The sequence below is a fragment of the Juglans regia genome, chromosome 1 (assembly GCF_001411555.2).
Source record: "Juglans regia cultivar Chandler chromosome 1, Walnut 2.0, whole genome shotgun sequence".
In the NCBI taxonomy this organism is placed as follows: Eukaryota; Viridiplantae; Streptophyta; class Magnoliopsida; order Fagales; family Juglandaceae; genus Juglans; species Juglans regia.
The window spans coordinates 28,303,558-28,321,183 of NC_049901.1; the positions used below are offsets into that span (position 1 = coordinate 28,303,558).

The window sequence follows — 17,626 nt, forward strand, 5'->3', positions numbered from 1 at the left end:
TAAAAATATTTTTACAATTGAACATATCGTATCAAACCATATTAGTTCAAGAATTTATTTTTATAACTTTTTTGTGTATAAATCATTTATCTATAAAAGAGTCATTAAAGATGATACATGTAGCCAATAAGTTACTTGCACGGATTCACCTAGTTTTATTTTCTATGGCAAAGTTTATCATTTGTTAAGTCATGGAGTGTGGTTAATACGTACAGGTCCTTTGATGCAATTAATGTCTTTTTAGCAGAGTATGACGCCACGTCGTTTAAGAGTAATAGCACAAACTCTAAATATATAAGTATTGTACAAACTTTTTATAAGAATGTAGGCCTGATCAATAAAAAATGACTTCTTCGCACTTTTTTTTCTTATATTTTTTCTTTTATGGTGAAGTCAACTTTTTTTAAGAATGGCTTAGTGCGATATTTGTATATTTGGTATATATATATTTTTTTTAGCTTATTGGACATGGACTATTAATGCATCTCACTTTATCCCATTTGGATTTAGAGTTTATCTCAATTCGTTTCATTTCATATAATCATTTCAATTTTTTCAAATTATCATACAATATATAATAAATTAATTAATTTTTTAAAATTTTAAAATAATAATAATATTAAAAAATAATATTTTATTTAACTTTCATCTTAACTTATCTCATCTGAACTCACTATCCAAACATTATCTTACTTTTGCGGGTTACCTCCCTTCGTTGAGTCACAAGCATTCCTCGTTGGGTGATGGGCGATTCCCTGCCTTTCAGGTCTTCATGTCTCGCCTATCTAATTTTTTAAAATTATGTTTAGTTGTTAGAATGATATCAATTCATCTAAAATCAATTATCAATGAGACTCATTATTTTTTTAACTTTCCATTAAAATGTATGTCTGGTTTATATAGTGAGATGAAATGAGATGATCAATAGATAATATTGAAATTATTTGTGAATAGTTATGAAATGGTCTGAGTTAACATGTTTTATAAGAGGTTTTGGAAAATGAGCGAGAAAAAAATATTAAAAAGTTACAAAATTATTATAATATAATTTTTATTTTGAGTATTTGAAAATTTTAAATTGTGTTTTATGTTTTATTTAAAAGTTTAGAAAATTTATAATGATTAAGTAATTATTAAATGAAAAAATTTGAAAATTTAAAATTGAAAAATATTTATAGTATTTGAATATCGATATGCAATGAAACGAGATTCCATTAATTAGGAGGATTTTGTTATCCAAACCAGGCCTTAAACCTATCTCAATTTAATTCATACATTTAAATATATATATTAATTTATTTATATTCAAATACATCTTAATAAAATTCATAAAATATTTGAAATTATCACGTTCATTATACTCCACCTTACTTTTCTCAAACGTGGTGCTCAAACTTCTTGTCCACCTAGACATGTGCTCACAGGCCTTCAGCTACCTCGGATTGGATTTTGTACTCAAAACATCTTAACCATTTTACGGGTTTGATAAATAATTTATTAACTTTGATATTATTTGCGGCCAATTAATTTATACAATGGTATATTCAAAATAGATTAATTTAAATAGCAATATACACTTCAAGTGATGAAGAAAGTAACCCAATTGAAGGTGGCAATGGTGGATAATCATAATTAATTGCCTTCTAAATTGAAAAGTTAAATAAATATAAGAAGAAAAACTAAAAGTTTGGAAAGTTCTGTCTTGAAATAAAAAATAAATTTTATTATTATATGCATTTGCTTGAATTATGCATTTATTAGTTGAAGTTTTTTATTTTTTAAATCTGGATACATACTTTTATTCATTGAAAACTCTTGAGTTCAACTCACATAAAATGTTTGATTCTTGCCAAATATTATTGCTGCACCCAATCAATTGTACTTATAAAACATTATTGCCAAACACTAGCACTTGCATTTGCAAGCATACAATAGATTATTTTGGGTGATATTGAATCTAATATGCATATTTTCTATGACTGCCCTTTAACTAGTTATGACTGTTTGGGTGCATTTCTTGATAATAAATTTGATGTATCGTCATTAATTTTAAAACCATTTTGAGGTGATGCAATCTTTATACATAAAACCATAAAAATTTATACTCATTTCCTATACTCTTTTTTAATATTATATTTGAATATAATATGCAAAACTAGTTAATGATCTTTTTGATTTTTTGGGTGCAAGAATTGATAATGGACTATTATTTGGTGTGAGATTAATCACTTATGAGAATACTGTGCTGCTGATTTTATAACTCATTTATTGTAATTTTGTGTTTGGTAATGTAATTTATAAATACCATTAGTGTAATTTATAAATACCATTATTATAATATATAGTGGATTGCATTGTAATGCATATATAGATGAATATTTATTTTTATTTTTTTGTTGTTTCACATGCATTTAGTATTTGTAGAACACAAATATTATGTGATTCATGAACTTGATTTATTATAACTTTTTTTAATAAAATAAAGGCTTTTACTTAAAAAAAAAAATTGGGTATAACCCGAATTTTCGGATTTAAAAAATAGGATCAATCCGGGTTCCCGCCTTGGCCTGACCCGGACCAACCCAGTCCGGATTTAAAATATAAGTTTCAGTATGGATATACCTGTGTTCTCAAGTCGGAATCTAATGAACACCCCTATATACTTGCAAGTGCTCATAGACTTTGCTTTGTTAAAGAGTTATAATTTAATCACGGCGGACCCAAAATCAAATGGACACTGTCTACTTATCCTCAAAATAATGTATTATTCGTATCAAAGACGACGAGTAACTAGCCGTAATAAAGTTGTGATGCCTAAACATATATGTGATTTTTTGATAAATACTAGTGGATTGTCTTTTTAAATTACAAGTTTTTTGTTATGAAATATTTTAAGAATTGTCATATTTTTTTAGATTGTCTTTTGACTTTTGACCAGGAGGGAAAATTTTCGAATTTTTTTCTAAAATAATTTTATATTAGAATTAGTTAAAGTAGATAAATAAAATTAAAAAGTTTTTTGGATTATTTGAATATAATTTGCTATGAGTATTTTTATTTTAAAACTTGTAAAAATTGTATTAATTATGGTATCCGGAAGTTGAAAACTTAAAAATAATTTTTTTTCTTTTAATTTTAAAGATGTTTGACACGTATTTAAAAAAAAAAAAACTCATTAAACCAAACATACCCATCAGATTTTTGAAAAAAGAAATTATTGGAACTAAAAAATTAGATGATATGTAAATAGTAAAGGAATTGTTTTTTGAAATTGTTTGAATTAAAATATTTTATAGAATTTTAAAAAATAGTAAAAAAAGTTGAATAAAAATATTATAAAGTTAAAATATTGTTAGAATATAATTTTTTTAATATAATTTTTATTTTAAGATTTTAAAAAGTTAATTATTTGTTATGTTTTACTTAAAATTTTTAAAAAATTGTAATGATTAGATTAAAAAATTAAAAATTAAAAATTAAAAATATTTGAATATTACGATAAAATAAAATGAAATGAGATTAAAATATATTGCCATCCAAATGAAGTCTTAGGTAAGATTTGGATAGTGAGTTGAGATAAAAGTTAAATAAAATATTATTAAAATATAATTTTTTAATATTTTTAATATTTATTATTTAAAAAAATAAATTATTTATTATATTTTATATAAAAATTTATAAAGATAATAATGATCAGATGAGTCCGAGCATTAACCGCGATCTCCAACCCGAGGTAAATCTTATTCAGGCGGGAAAGTCCCAAAAACTTGCAGAGCATAGTCTCCTTCAACTTCCAATCTCCATCCATCTGGTTGAGAACAACTATCGTCCTCTTTGTTTCTATTTCTAAAAGCTCTACATCGTTGAATCTATAAGCAGCAGTCGCCGGACCCGTGCTTAGACGACGAGAGAGGCTGCTGAGCAAGAAATTCTGCCAATGGCGAAAGAAGGAAGCGCGGAGGAGCCGGTGGTGGTTCCGGACGAGTATTTTTTCCAATCGGAGCTTGTGCATTATACTATTGTTCATTGTGTCTGGTAGCGTACCGTGCACTGCATTCCATTTTTTGAATCAAATTTCCCATTATATTATTATGTGTACTTATTAGATTCTAAATTATATTTCTCACTAAAACCGTGATTTCACATGGGTTTCTTCAGAATCTGTCCCAAGATTCAGTTGACAACATGGTCCCAAATGCAATTTTGCTTTAGCGATTTCAAGCCGTGCCTTCTGATGCTACGGGACGACGCAAAACTTCTGTCAGCTATGGTAGCTGAATTGAATCCGGCGACGCCGTCAGATAAATTTCCTGCATATTTGGTCATCATATCTGTTGATTCTCATTGTTGTGTTTTTTAACTGCTGTAGAGAAAGTCATAATGAATGATTGAAGTTACTCAAAGATTTTAAGTATGGATCTAGAAACTGAGATCATACTTCTACGTACACAAACAATCAGAAGAAGTGAATTAATTCCAAAACGTACTAAAATCCAAAACACTTTCGGTTTTGCTTTCAAGTTCTAACGTTCTATTGCAAACTTACAAACTCATCGATTTTGTCGTTCAAGCGTTCTTCTATAGATTGTTACATCCCTTTAATCTGACGTAGAAGGCCTGAATTATTTTCAGGGAACACAGCCTGCAAGTCATCGAATGATTCTGATGCACGGTTGACTGCACTTTGTAAGAAACTTGCTATGTGGTGGTCATGGACTTATGGGTTAGTTGTCAAGGCAAGCAGTCTTCCCTGTACTCGATATTATTTTATCCCCTTCATAAATTAAACAGGATGAGCTAACAATTAGGACTTAAAAAAAGGGACTTTTCTCCCCTTTTACTGCAGGTAGCTGAAGGGAATATTCAACTAATGGCAGCTAAGGGGTATTTAACCATGAACTGCTCATTTTTAAGATGACAATGTTTATGTGATACACTCTCAAAAGGGAAGATTCCCCACTTTTTTGTGATACTTCCTCGTTATATGAATGATGCCAGCGCTTTAAAACCAGCAAATCAAATGTATTGCTATCGCAAAGTTGAGATAGGAGAAGGAAATGGGACTTCCTCTTGGTAAGTTTTGAATGTACTAGGAAAGTAACATAACAGTAGCGAGATGCTTATGCTCTTAAGTTTCAGTTTTCAAGTATTTTTAGACCTGTTTACTCTTTATCGCTCTACATTCGCCTGAAAATCCCACTATATGTGAGGAAGTTATCATTGTTGATCGTGACTTCAATTTATAATTCAGAAAGGGTGAAACTACTACAGAGAGAAGTCACGAAAGGAAGGTGGTGAACGGGGGAAGAAGGAATGACACTGCCTCTAAAGTCTAATATAGAGGCCAAGAGAAGGACACCGACCGAAAAGGAAGTTCTGCTAAACGAGGAGGTGACTCAGGGTTAGTTGCACTGAAAGTGTGATGTGATTCGAGACGTGAGGTATTGACGATGAGGATGAGAACGATGAATGCTGTGACCTGAGATTAACCGCATATATATTACTCGTACTTCCCTCCAACTTCAAAAAATAAGGATATGATTATTAGTTGCCTCAATTTCTCATCAGCAAATTGTTCAGTTTGCCACAAACATAGTCACAGAACACCATCATAGAGATTTTCGAAGCATTACAAGCCACATAACATAACCCAAATCCGCAAGTAATTGAGATTTCCATTTCCATTTCCAATTCCTCATGCATGCATCAAAGACCAAAAGAAAGAACATTAAAACCGAGTCGCATTTTTATTACCCAGTGATCATAGTTCCGGCCCCTTTATCTGTCATAATCTCCAAGAGCAACGAGTGCGGCACCCTCCCGTCGATGATACTCGCAGTCCTCACACCTTGGGCGAGCGATCGAACGCAGCAATTCACCTTGGGAATCATCCCACCACCGACCTTCCCCTCCTCAATCATCTCCTTCACCCGGCTAATATTTATTACTTTCACCAAGCTGGTCGGATCCTCGCGGTCCCTCAAAATCCCCGGCACGTCGGTCAGAAGGATCAACTTCTCGGCCCCCAATGCCGCGGCCAATTCTCCAGCCACCGTGTCCGCGTTTATGTTGTACGGTTGTCCCGACTCGTCCGCCGCCACCGAAGTCACCACTGGGATGTGGCCACTGTCGACTAGTGGCCGCAGGACGTTGGGATCCACGCGGGCCACCTCGCCGACGAATCCCAATTGGGCGGAGTTCGGGCTGGGCCGGGCAGTCAGGAGTTGGCCATCCATGCCTGAGAGACCGACCGCGGTGGCGCCGGCCCTGTTGATCAGGGACACCAAATGTTTGTTGACTTTCCCGACCAACACCATGGAGACGATCTCCATGGTTTCGGAGTCCGTAACCCGAAGACCGTCGCGGAAGACGGCCTCGATGTTGAGGCGCTTGAGCCAGAGGTTGATCTCGGGGCCACCGCCGTGGACCAGGACTGGGCGGAGGCCCACGCAGGCGAGGAGGACGAGGTCGTTGACGACGGAGGCCTGTAGGGCCTGGGACTTCATGGCTGCGCCCCCGTATTTGACCACGATGGTCTTGCCCCGGAATTTCTGGATGAAGGGTAGGGCTTCCGACAGAATGTCGACTCGGAACTGACCTGGGGTGACCGCCTCAGCATGGCGGTGCTCTTCGGCCGAGTTTGTGATTGAGAAAGAGCGTGCTTTGGGAGATTGAGAGTGGAGAAATGGGAAGGCCAAGATAGGGTTTTTGGGTTTTGGTGTTGCTATTCGCGGTTTTGAGGAGAACGAGGAAGATGAGCAGTGGTTTATTAGGGATTTTGCCGTCAACATCTTCACAAGGACGTGAGGGAGGGAGTGATGGCAAATAAGAGGAGGGTTCTCTCCGTGTCTCTCTTTTGGCCAGACAAAGCAAGACTGGAATCTAATACCGATCAGTGGAAAATTAATAGGTCTTTAGAAGTATCATAATCTCTTTTTATATTTAATTCGCATATATGCTCGTTAGTCGTTTTCCAACTTCAGACGCAAAGATTTTTGTGACCCGAAGTATGTTTTTGGTTAATTCTATCTTTGAGTTGTGATATATTCCGTAGTACGTATTTTTAATGCTCTTTACTGATTTAATTGGTTGTTTCAAAATTTTTTAATATAAAATAATTATTTTAATCAATCAAATCAAGAAATTATACAAAAAATACGTAAAAATAATTATACATAAAATTTTTATTAAATTCTTAGATATAAGAATAGAGTAATGTTACGTACAATTATAGAATATACAAATATTGTCTAAAAGTAAAATTTATTATTAAAAAATTATATTTTTAATACAAATTTTATATTTATTTTTTTAAAAAAAATTATACAATATTTGTGTATTGACTGTAAATGTTATTTTTAATAAGGATATAGTATTTTTTTCTTCATCGGTATTCGGTAAAGATGCAAGAATACAGTACTCGAAGCTTTATCCCTCAAATCCAGCCTGTCGCACTCGCAGCGGTTTTTGCAAATTTTGTTTTCTCAGCACAGTGGTTTTACAAGTTGCATTTTAAAGGCTTCCTCCTGTCAAATTTTCAAAAAATAGAAAATCATCCTGTCCAATTTATTTATTGAGTCCTGCTACAGGCAGGCACAAGGCATGCCTGCGCGCGGACGATTTTGACGTGGCATTTTGCCACGTCAGCAATTTAATATTAGATTAAAAAAAAAAAAAAAAAAAGAATCAAAACTGAGAACGTAAATGAACGAGCGGGAGAAAGTGAGAAAGATTTTGGGGAAAAAAATTCGGGAACCAAACAACAAACCAAAACTCACCAGTATTTTCGTTCCATCTGCCGTCTGTGGAAGGGGATCTGCTGTGCGTGACCATCGGCCGTGAGTCTCCGCCGTGAGGGAGCATTTACGTTCCATCTGCCATCTGTGGAAGAAACGGCCAGTTCTGGAAATTTACCAGTACATTTGAAACTGGTAATTCTGGAAATGTACATCTTGCAATCCATTTCCATCAAGTTATTTGTTGTTTGGAAAAAATGGAAAAAAGAAACTGATTTTATTAAGAATATTCTAGTTTTGTAGTCTATTTTTTCTGCTGCCTTAAGTTTTAATAGCAAAGTTAGCATACGTTCTGCATCTTGCATCCGAAAGGTACACAGTTTGTTCTAGATGAGCATTTGCATCAATTTATTTGTTGTTTGGAAAAAATAGGAAAAAGAAACTGATTTTATTAAGAATATTCTAGTTTTTTAGTCTATTTTTTCTGCTGCCTTAAGTTTTAATAGCAAAGTTAGCATACGTCCTGCATCTTGCATCCGAAAGGTACACAGTTTGTTCTAGATGAGCATTTGCATCAATTTATTTGTTGTTTGGAAAAAATAGAAAAAAGAAACTGATTTTATTAAGAATATTCTAGTTTTTTAGTCTATTTTTTTCTTATTGTTAAGTTTTAATAGGAAAGTTAGCATACGTCCTGCATCTTGCATTTGAAAGGGAGATTTTTGTTCGTGATTAGTATTTGCATCAATTTACTTGTTGTTTGGAAAAAATGAAAAGAAGAAACTGATTTTATTAAGAATATTCTGGTTTTTAGTCTATTTTTTCTTCTTGTTAATTTTTAATAGGAAAGTTAGCGTTGTCCTGCATCTTACATCTGAGAGGGAGATTTTTGTTCAGTTAGCGTTGTCCTGCATCTTGCATCTGAGAGGGAGATTTTTGTTCGAGATTAACATTTACATTCAGTTTGAAAAAGGGCCTATTTTTATTGTAAAGATTTGCATTCAGTTTGTGTCAAAATATGTTGAGTCCAAAATATAGTAAAAAGTACCGTGAATATATATAAATGCCCAACTAAAAGATTTCAATATAATATTGTAGGTGCGTGGCATCTTGATTTCATCGTTGAGATAGATGGAGAAAGAGAAAGAAGATGCATCCCGCATAACAGTTCCTATCACCAATCCATCAATCCAGGTATTGTAAACATCTTTCAACAGTTAGTGTGTGTTTATTTTATGTGTAGTCTTTGTCCACTTGGGTTGATTAACATTATGTTGCTATATATTAGGACAACATATCAAGACCACTGTATCCAAATTTTTCAAATTACATGCCAAGTTACTACGGTCCAATGTCTCATGCGTGGTTACCACCTTTTGTGCCTCCTCCAAATGCCAACCCATATCCATGGAGCAACCAGGTAATCATTTTTTAGAATATGCCTTTGTAGTTAATGTTATACTTGAATATTTGGTCTAACTATTTATGTTTAATTTTTGTTGGAGAACTGCAGCAACACCCATGGAGCTCTACTGCCGCTGCAACGTCAAGTACTACTGCCCTAAGTAGTTCTGCTGCCTTGTATAGTTCTGCCATGCCAATGATGGGACCTCCTCCAAATGCGTACCCATATCCATGGAACAACCAGGTAATTATTTTTTAGAGTATGCATTTGTAGTTAATGTTGTACTTGAATATTTGGTATAACTATTTATGTTTACATTTTATTTGGAAAACTGCAGCAACACCCATGGATCTCTACTTCTACTCCCATGTCTAGTTCTGCAAGTAGTGTCAGCTCTAGTGTAGCTGCGAGTTCTAGTGTACAGAGCAGCGCTAGCGTCGCTTCTAGCTCTTGTTCAGCTTTACCAGCATTTGTTCCTCCAACTTCTACCAACCCATATCCATGTGACAGTGAGGTGATGTTTTTGATTCTCCACATGCAGTTTCTTTTACATTATCTAGAACATACTTTTTTCATGCCATACTTTTTTCTCTTAATTTACAGGAAAATAAAGTGCAGCAAAGTAACTCTATTGAAGAAAATAGTGAGGCCACATCAGACTCAATAGAAGTTGAAGCGCAATCTACTGCCTCTTTGGGTAATACGGCTGATACCAAAGAGGCTAGCACTGATGGGGGTGATACCACTGAGGAGCCAAAGCCAGGGATGACTTTTGAGTCGGAGAATGAGTTGATGAATTACTATAAACATTACGGAAAACGATGTGGTTTTGGCGTAATGACACAAAGGAGTAAAAGGGAGAAAGATGGGACTGTGAAATATGTCACTGTGGGATGTGCTCGGGGTGGCAAGGCACGAAATATGGCGTCAAACGTCTCCAAGCCTCGGCCAACAAGCAAGACAGACTGCAAGGCAATGATGAATGTCATGTTAAAGGATGGGAAGTTGTGTGTCACATCCGTATTTAACACACACAATCATGGGCTTAGTCCAAGAAAATCCAGATTTTTCAGATGCAACAGAGAAGTTAATGAGTCTGTTAAGAGGGTGTTGGATACTAATGATGAGGCTGGTATACGGATGAATAAAAGTTTCCATGCTCTTGTGACTGAGGCGGGTGGGTTTGAGAACGTACCATTTGGAGAAAAAGATTGTCGTAATTATATTGACAAGGCACGACACTTACGCCTTGGTAAAGGTGGTGCTCAAGCGCTGTTTGAGTATTTTAGAAGGATGCAATTCAAGAATGATGGTTTTTTCAGCCTCATGGAATTGGATGATGATGATAGACTGAAAAGTGTATTTTGGGCGGACGCCCGTAGTAGAGGGGCCTACAACTACTTTGGAGATGTAGTAACTTTCGATACCACATACCTGACAAATAGGTATGGAATGCCATTTGCACCTTTTGTGGGTGTAAACCATCATGGACAGTCAATCCTTTTGGGTGCAGGCCTTATTTCAAGTGAGGATACGGAATCGTTTGTTTGGTTATTTAAAACTTGGCTCGATTGCATGGATGGAAAAGCGCCGAATACTATCATAACAGATCAAGATCGCGCAATGAAAAATGCGATAGCTATTGTCTTTCCCAACACGCGGCATAGATATTGCTTGTGGCACATATTGCGAAAGGTGCCTGAGAAGCTTGGTTCCCATGCTCAATACAAATGTGGCCTGAAAAGTAAGTTACTATCTTGTGTCTATGACTCTCTTACAATCGAGGAGTTTGAGAATTCTTGGAACAGCCTGAAGGATACTTTCAATTTACATGAAAATGCATGGTTGCAAAGCTTATATGCGGAAAGAGAGTTTTGGGTGCCGATATATTTAAAGAATTCGTTTTGGGTTGGAATGAGTACAACTCAACGCAGTGAGAGTATGAATGCTTTCTTTGATGGTTACGTGCATGCCAGGACAAACCTTAAAGAGTTTGTTGATCAGTTCGACAATGCATTGAAGAAAAAAATTGAGAACGAAAACCAAGCTGACTTCAATTCATTTAATTTCACGGTTCCTTGCATATCACACTTGGCTTTTGAGAAGAAGTTTCAAGATGTATACACAAATTCAAAATTTAGGGAGGTTCAACAAGAGATAATGGGAATGATATATTGTCATTGTCGTTTCGAGAAAATGGATGGAGTAATCGCAACTTACTCGGTCGATGATCAAGTTAAGGCTGAAGATTTCATCAAGGAGGTTACGTACACTCTTTACTTTAATGAGACCGAATGTGAGGCGAAGTGTGTTTGTGGGTTGTTTGAGATGCGAGGGATCATTTGTAGACATATTCTTGCCATCTTTTCAGCTAAGAAAGTTCGTGAGTTGCCGGAAAAATATATATTGGACCGGTGGAGAAAAGACATAAAACGTAAGTATACGTTTATTTCGAGAAGTTATGACATTGCTGATCAGAGACCCGAAACTGTTAGGTATAAACGTATATTGAAAACTTTCAATGAGGTAGTAACAAATGCAGTATCGTGCGATGGGCATACTGAGGAAATGATTTCGAAGTTATATGCGATGAATGAGGTATGGCGCACTTCAAACCCCAAGGACATTGCTAATGTTGGAGGAAATACCGTGAATGCAGCGACAGAAGGAAGTTCCAAAAAGGTGCTAAGTCCCCATGTTGTCAGAGGCAAGGGAAGACCCCCGTGTAAGAGGAGGATGTCAACGATGGAGGAACAATTGAAGAAAATAAAACTAAGGCTGTGAATAAGAAAAAAGATAAGGGAAAGAATAGACCGGTGAGAGCATAGTATCCTGATGATCATCTTTAAGTATTTGCGATATGCTATTATTTTCACTTGTGAACTCTAATTATTTTTTATGTTGTCAGAGGCATAGATTGGATACTGAACTATTGGAAAGCAGTGGAAACCAACTCGGGATATCAGAAATGAGGGTGCAAGAAAATGTACAAACTTCCATAATGGTGGATCAAGAAAGTGGACAACAAACTTCAGTGATAGGGACACAAGAAAGCGTACAATTACCACTTGAATTCACTTTATTGGTTAAACTCGTTTAATTTTATATGGGTCTTATGGGTCTTACTTTGGCTGTTATTATGTTCACAGATGCAATTAGAAATGGATGGAACGCAGCCGGACGCAGCCGAAGACTGCAGATGGAATGCAGCCAAGCAGCTTCTTGTAGCAAGACTTCATAGATCCATTATGCCTACTTATGTTGTGTGTTAATTGTGGTGATTTGTTGGAATTAGTGTTAGATGTGGTTTGTATGCATTTGTGTGTTAGGGGTAATTTGCGTGTTGGTGTTGGTATGTTGGAGTAAGTATGTTATGTATTAGTGGTGCAAGTATACGTTTTGTATCGTATCTTAGTATTTGAACCCACGTTTTGCACATTTTGTATCCAAATATACTATTTATGCCCTCGTGAGTTTGTATCCAAGTATTCAATTTATGTGGCATTAGTTTATGAGTTGAGATTATACTGTATTTGATATTGCTTCTTATGTCCAAGTTCCAAAAAGGTAATTAATAAACCTGTAATTTAGTCTTGTCAAATATTCTGACAAAATGATATCAGGCTGGTAAGTTATTTTCATGCCATATATATACTCTTTTAATAAGCATTGTCACGTTAAAACATACTAAAGTCTCGAGTTGAAGATCAGATACAAATCAAATTAAAGTCTCAAATATATATATTTTTAAGTCTCGACTTACAAACGCTAAGTTTTCTTCAAATACAGATACAAAGTCGTCAACCCAGTGAGAGTATCAAATACAAGTAAATAATTATGGTTATTAGCCAAAATACACGAAATAATTTGCGTGCATGCCGCATGTCGGCTTCTTGAATGCGAAACTCGGCTTGATGATTATGAAGTGCCAACTCCCTCTTCTCAATCTCTTCTTCTCTCTTTTTAAGCTCTTCATGTTTTCTTAAGACTTCTGCTTCTCTCTTTTTAAGTTCTTCATCTTTCCTTAATTCTGCTTCTCTATTTTTAAGTTCTTCCTCTTTCCTTAATATTTCTGCTTCTCTCTTTACAAAGTCTTGCTCTTTGTATTCACTACTATCTGACCACTTGAAAAACTTGCAGTGCGATAACCCCTGATTATACATAAATAAATGTAGACGTATGTCTGAAGTCAAAATTTTGAATAAAACATTAATATGAAAACAAAAACACAGAACTACTATTAACTGCGTCTACCTCTTTGTTGTAGAGTGGACACCCAAAGAATGCTCGCCCCGGATTTCTTCGAGTATTTGATATTCTAAGTACAGCTTGTTTCCCACAGCTGCACATTGGGACGTCACTCAATGTATGATTAAGCAACGATGTTGACGCAACTGATGACGACATTTTAAACCTGTCAACGAAATACAACAACACCTCCAACAATATATTCAGTGAGTTTGTATAAGGTTGTACATAGCACATCCAACAATATAATCTAAGTACAACAGTACCTCCAACACATCCATAAAATCCTCTCCAACATAGCACATCCAACAATATAATCTAAGTACAACAGTAACTCCAACACATCCATAAAATCCTCTCCAACATAGCAAGATACATAAAAGGCACTTTGTTTTCTAAGAAAGATACATATAAGGCTGTTACATGGCATATCCAAGTATTCTAAGTACAACAGCACATCCAAGAATACATTTGCCTCTGTATATAGCAGATTTTTTTCCAAGTACACTTTTCAGGTCAAAACTTCACTTACAACATATCCATCATCAGCAGAAATCGAGTCAGAACCGTTAGGAGTTGTGTTGGTCATCTTGACATGGAACTTCCCTTTCTGTAAGTAAAAGATCAGAATCTGGTTTCATGCAATCTGACATTGGTTCACAACATAATGTTCACACTTCAGAGTTATCATCCCAACAAATCCCATTTTTTTCTAATGTGCCTTTAGTAGCTATACATAATAACTTTCTATTAGAGCTATAGCATCAGTACTGTTCTTCTTGCTTTTTGTCACTTCATTCTTACTTTCTTTTCTTGGCTTATCTACTCGCTTCCATGTCATAATTATATATGTAAACAATATATAATTGTTTGTTTTATATCTTTAACAATATATAGCTTTAAAATGAATGGAAGCATGCATATCTATATCACATTCTACAGAATGCAACACCTACAATGTAATCTTGTTCTCCGCTGTTATTTTCTCATGTATGTTGTCTTTGACTGTAAGTACTGTACTCTCAAATTTACAGTATCGCTAACTTGAGTCCTAATATTTTGTAGCTCCCCTGAATAGGGACGACAAAAGTTGTTCCTTCATGCATCTTTCAAAAGTTCCCACTTATTCATTGTGCAGACATTGACTTCAAAATTAAACTTCAGTCTTTTTAGTACTGCTGAGCAATGATGTTCCTCTGACTTTTTATGCATATCCCATATCTAAAGCATAAAGAACATTTGTCGGAAACCCAAAGTTGTGAGAAAGAAGGCAAGCATCCCTTATCACACAGCCAATGAGAATGCTTTCAATAAAATTGAGGAAGAAAAAAAACAAAGAAAACCATGTTTTCCTTTGAAATGAGATTTTGCTGAACAGGGAAAACAAACATCTGTAGTACAAAGGTAAGATAGTTCAAAAAAGACTGGCTTCTCTGCCATGATCGATTGACTTGTATATATTGAGTAAAAATACATAGCAATCAATCTCAATATGACATTAGGCAAGCATTACATGTTATCAACAACTCTTCAAGGAACATCTCTAGATTCATAAAAATTGAGGAATTACATTAACATATACCGGATAAATAATCTAAAAAAAAATATCGATGCCTTCAACTTTTGGAAACATATCCAATACCATTCAATTTCCAACCCATTTCCTAGATTCATAAAAATTAAGGAATTACAATAATATATACCGAATAAATATTTCCAACCCAATATATCCAATACCATTCGATGCCTATGATTTAACATAAAATCATATATCCAATGCCAAGAGATTCGCAACCCAATTTCTACATTCTTAAAAATTAAGGAATGTCTATTGGGTTATAGGGTTGGGAAATTTACCTAGGATTTCACCGTCTGTGGAAGGTGAATAACTGGAGTGCGAATCTCTCTTCCTCGGCGTCGCACAGCTGCATTAGGGTTAGATTTAGGTTTGGGAGAGAGATCGGGCAGGGGAGAGATACCTGGAAGGAGAAACGAAGAGAAACAAAGAAGGATAAATGAGAAGAAAGATCAAGAAACCAAGAGAAATCAAGAGAGAGGAAGAGAAACGAACCTGCGATGGCTTCAATCCGGGGAGAAACGAAGGAGAACAGAGAACAGAGCTCTCTGGGGAAGGAGAACCAAAAACCAAAACTGAGAAAAAGCCCAAAACGGTGTGCTTTGGGGTCGAAGGCATGCATATAAGTGGACTGAAAACGCACCGTTTTATTTACTCTAAAACGGTGCGTCTTGAGTCCACGTAGGAAGTCGTCCGCGCGCAGGCCCGAGCCATGCCTTCCTCTAGCATTTTTCGTCATTTTAATCAGGCCAGCGGGTTTTCAGGTCATATACATAGCCCTATTTTAAGATTTGTTTGGATAGTGGATTCTATTATTATTTATTTTTTAATATTTTTTAATTTTATTATTTTTTATTTTTTATTACTATTTACAAATTATTTAAAATTACCTCAATAACTAAACGCACCTTAGAAAGACTAGTTTTAGATCCTTTGCCACATTAATGCCGTTGCGTCTGTCCTTTCTTAGTTGTAGTCAATGTTTTCTTATTAAAAAAAATCTATTTAAAAGTCTTTAGACACATTATCCATGTGCCTAATTTAATTTAAAAGATAAATATTAAAATATGAATATTTCAAATCAAATTATATCACGTAAATGATCTGTGGTGTGAAGAATTTCAAATAACATTACTAAAAAAAATAGCTATAAGTTATAAGTACATACATAAATTTGATAAACAATTACTTAGATTTCACCTCTTAAAATCTTAATTCATTTACGTATCAACTTCTAAAAAATTTAAATTTATCAATGTATCTTATTAATTCATGTATCACCCTTTTATATTCTTTATTCTCTAATGACCTTAAAATGGAATCTTGAAAATTATTTGTAACACAAGAAATTTGAAATGAATAATATTGAGCTCCTTCAAAAGCTAATTTTATATAGATTAGTACTATATACATTAGAGTGTGCAAATCCTGCTCACTTCTTTTGATAAAAAAATAGAGTCCATGGTTAAAAAATAAAATTTTCATTTGTCCCATATTTGTCCATTTTTTTCAAAATAAGTGCATGCGGGCTTACACACTCTAAGACTGCAAATACCATTTCTCTTTTATATATTGCAGTGTCTCAATTCTCATGTTAGCAGCATGAAACTTTAACTAATTGTCGGGTTTTTATTAGAAGTTAAAAAACATCTATGTAATATTTCTCGATCACGGTAAGTTTTCTCCTATGAATATTAACATCTATTCAGTGCATTATAACTCATTTTATAGTATTTTGACATGGTCTATGTGATATTATATGGAGTAGAATATTAGTAGATGAATTCGATATATACTCTTGTCTGATATCTTAGTTTGATATTGAATACTACTTACTTAGTTGATTCTTAGAGCGTATGGATATGCAACACATGGTTACATACTCTCGTTCATGACAGTTAAGATACAATTCATTCTAGTATGCAACTAGCAGTAAGCAATAATCACAGCGGAAATAAAAATGATAAAAACAATTGATGCTAGAATGATCTAAACATTCCAATGATTTATAAATCATAAATAGGTACTTCCTCACTTAAGAGGTCCACTTGAATTCAACATAATGTGGGAGATAGAATCTACATAATCATACTAACTCTCGCATCCATTCTATAATATATAGAGCCATTGCTACGAAAGTTAAAATCAAGTCTAGCCTCCTTTCCAGATCATGCTCTTCCTCAACCATCTGACATCAATGGTTCATCTTGTTCATCGAATGCTAGTCCTGACACAACTTCTACTATTTTGAGGGGAATGACAGTTGTAACACCCCACTCATTCCTTCTGACGTAAGCAAATTTTGAGGACGAAAATTATGTAACAGTCTGCCCCTTCTCTCTAGCGACTGTGAGCCTCGTTATGCGTGTCGAATCTCAATGGCGTGTTTCTAAAGGTATTATGTGATTTCTAAAGTACACCCAGTGTTTTAAATGCACTGAAAATATTTATATGGGGCATTTCCAGTGTTATTGAACTAAGCTGATTTTAAATAAGACAATTATAATATTTTTGAAAAGCTCCAAAAATATTATAATTGTTAGAAATCATTTTAATATTATTTTATTAAAATGATTTCAGTTATTTAAAATATTATGAGATTTAAATTTTGTTGAAAACTCTAATTAATTAAATAGTTTTATTCTTTTAAAGATATTAAAT

The 17,626-nt window shown here is 34.5% G+C and overlaps 2 protein-coding genes across 2 annotated transcripts; one reads left to right on the top strand and one right to left on the bottom strand.

The window, feature by feature from the left end:
* Positions 1-5,485: 5,485 nt before the first annotated feature.
* LOC118344149 (acetylglutamate kinase-like) lies at positions 5,486-6,989 on the bottom strand. Its single transcript, XM_035683964.1, has one exon. It carries the CDS (start codon positions 6,789-6,791, stop codon positions 5,751-5,753), a length of 1,041 nt encoding a protein of 346 aa, XP_035539857.1. The 5' UTR covers positions 6,792-6,989; the 3' UTR covers positions 5,486-5,750.
* A 1,878-nt stretch (positions 6,990-8,867) lies between these two features.
* LOC109009427 (protein FAR1-RELATED SEQUENCE 5-like) lies at positions 8,868-12,413 on the top strand. The gene is made up of 7 exons (XM_018989882.2): positions 8,868-8,930; positions 9,025-9,156; positions 9,250-9,384; positions 9,479-9,655; positions 9,745-11,823; positions 12,050-12,196; positions 12,291-12,413. Exons 1-7 carry the CDS (start codon positions 8,868-8,870, stop codon positions 12,411-12,413), a joined length of 2,856 nt encoding a protein of 951 aa, XP_018845427.2.
* Positions 12,414-17,626: the final 5,213 nt, after the last annotated feature.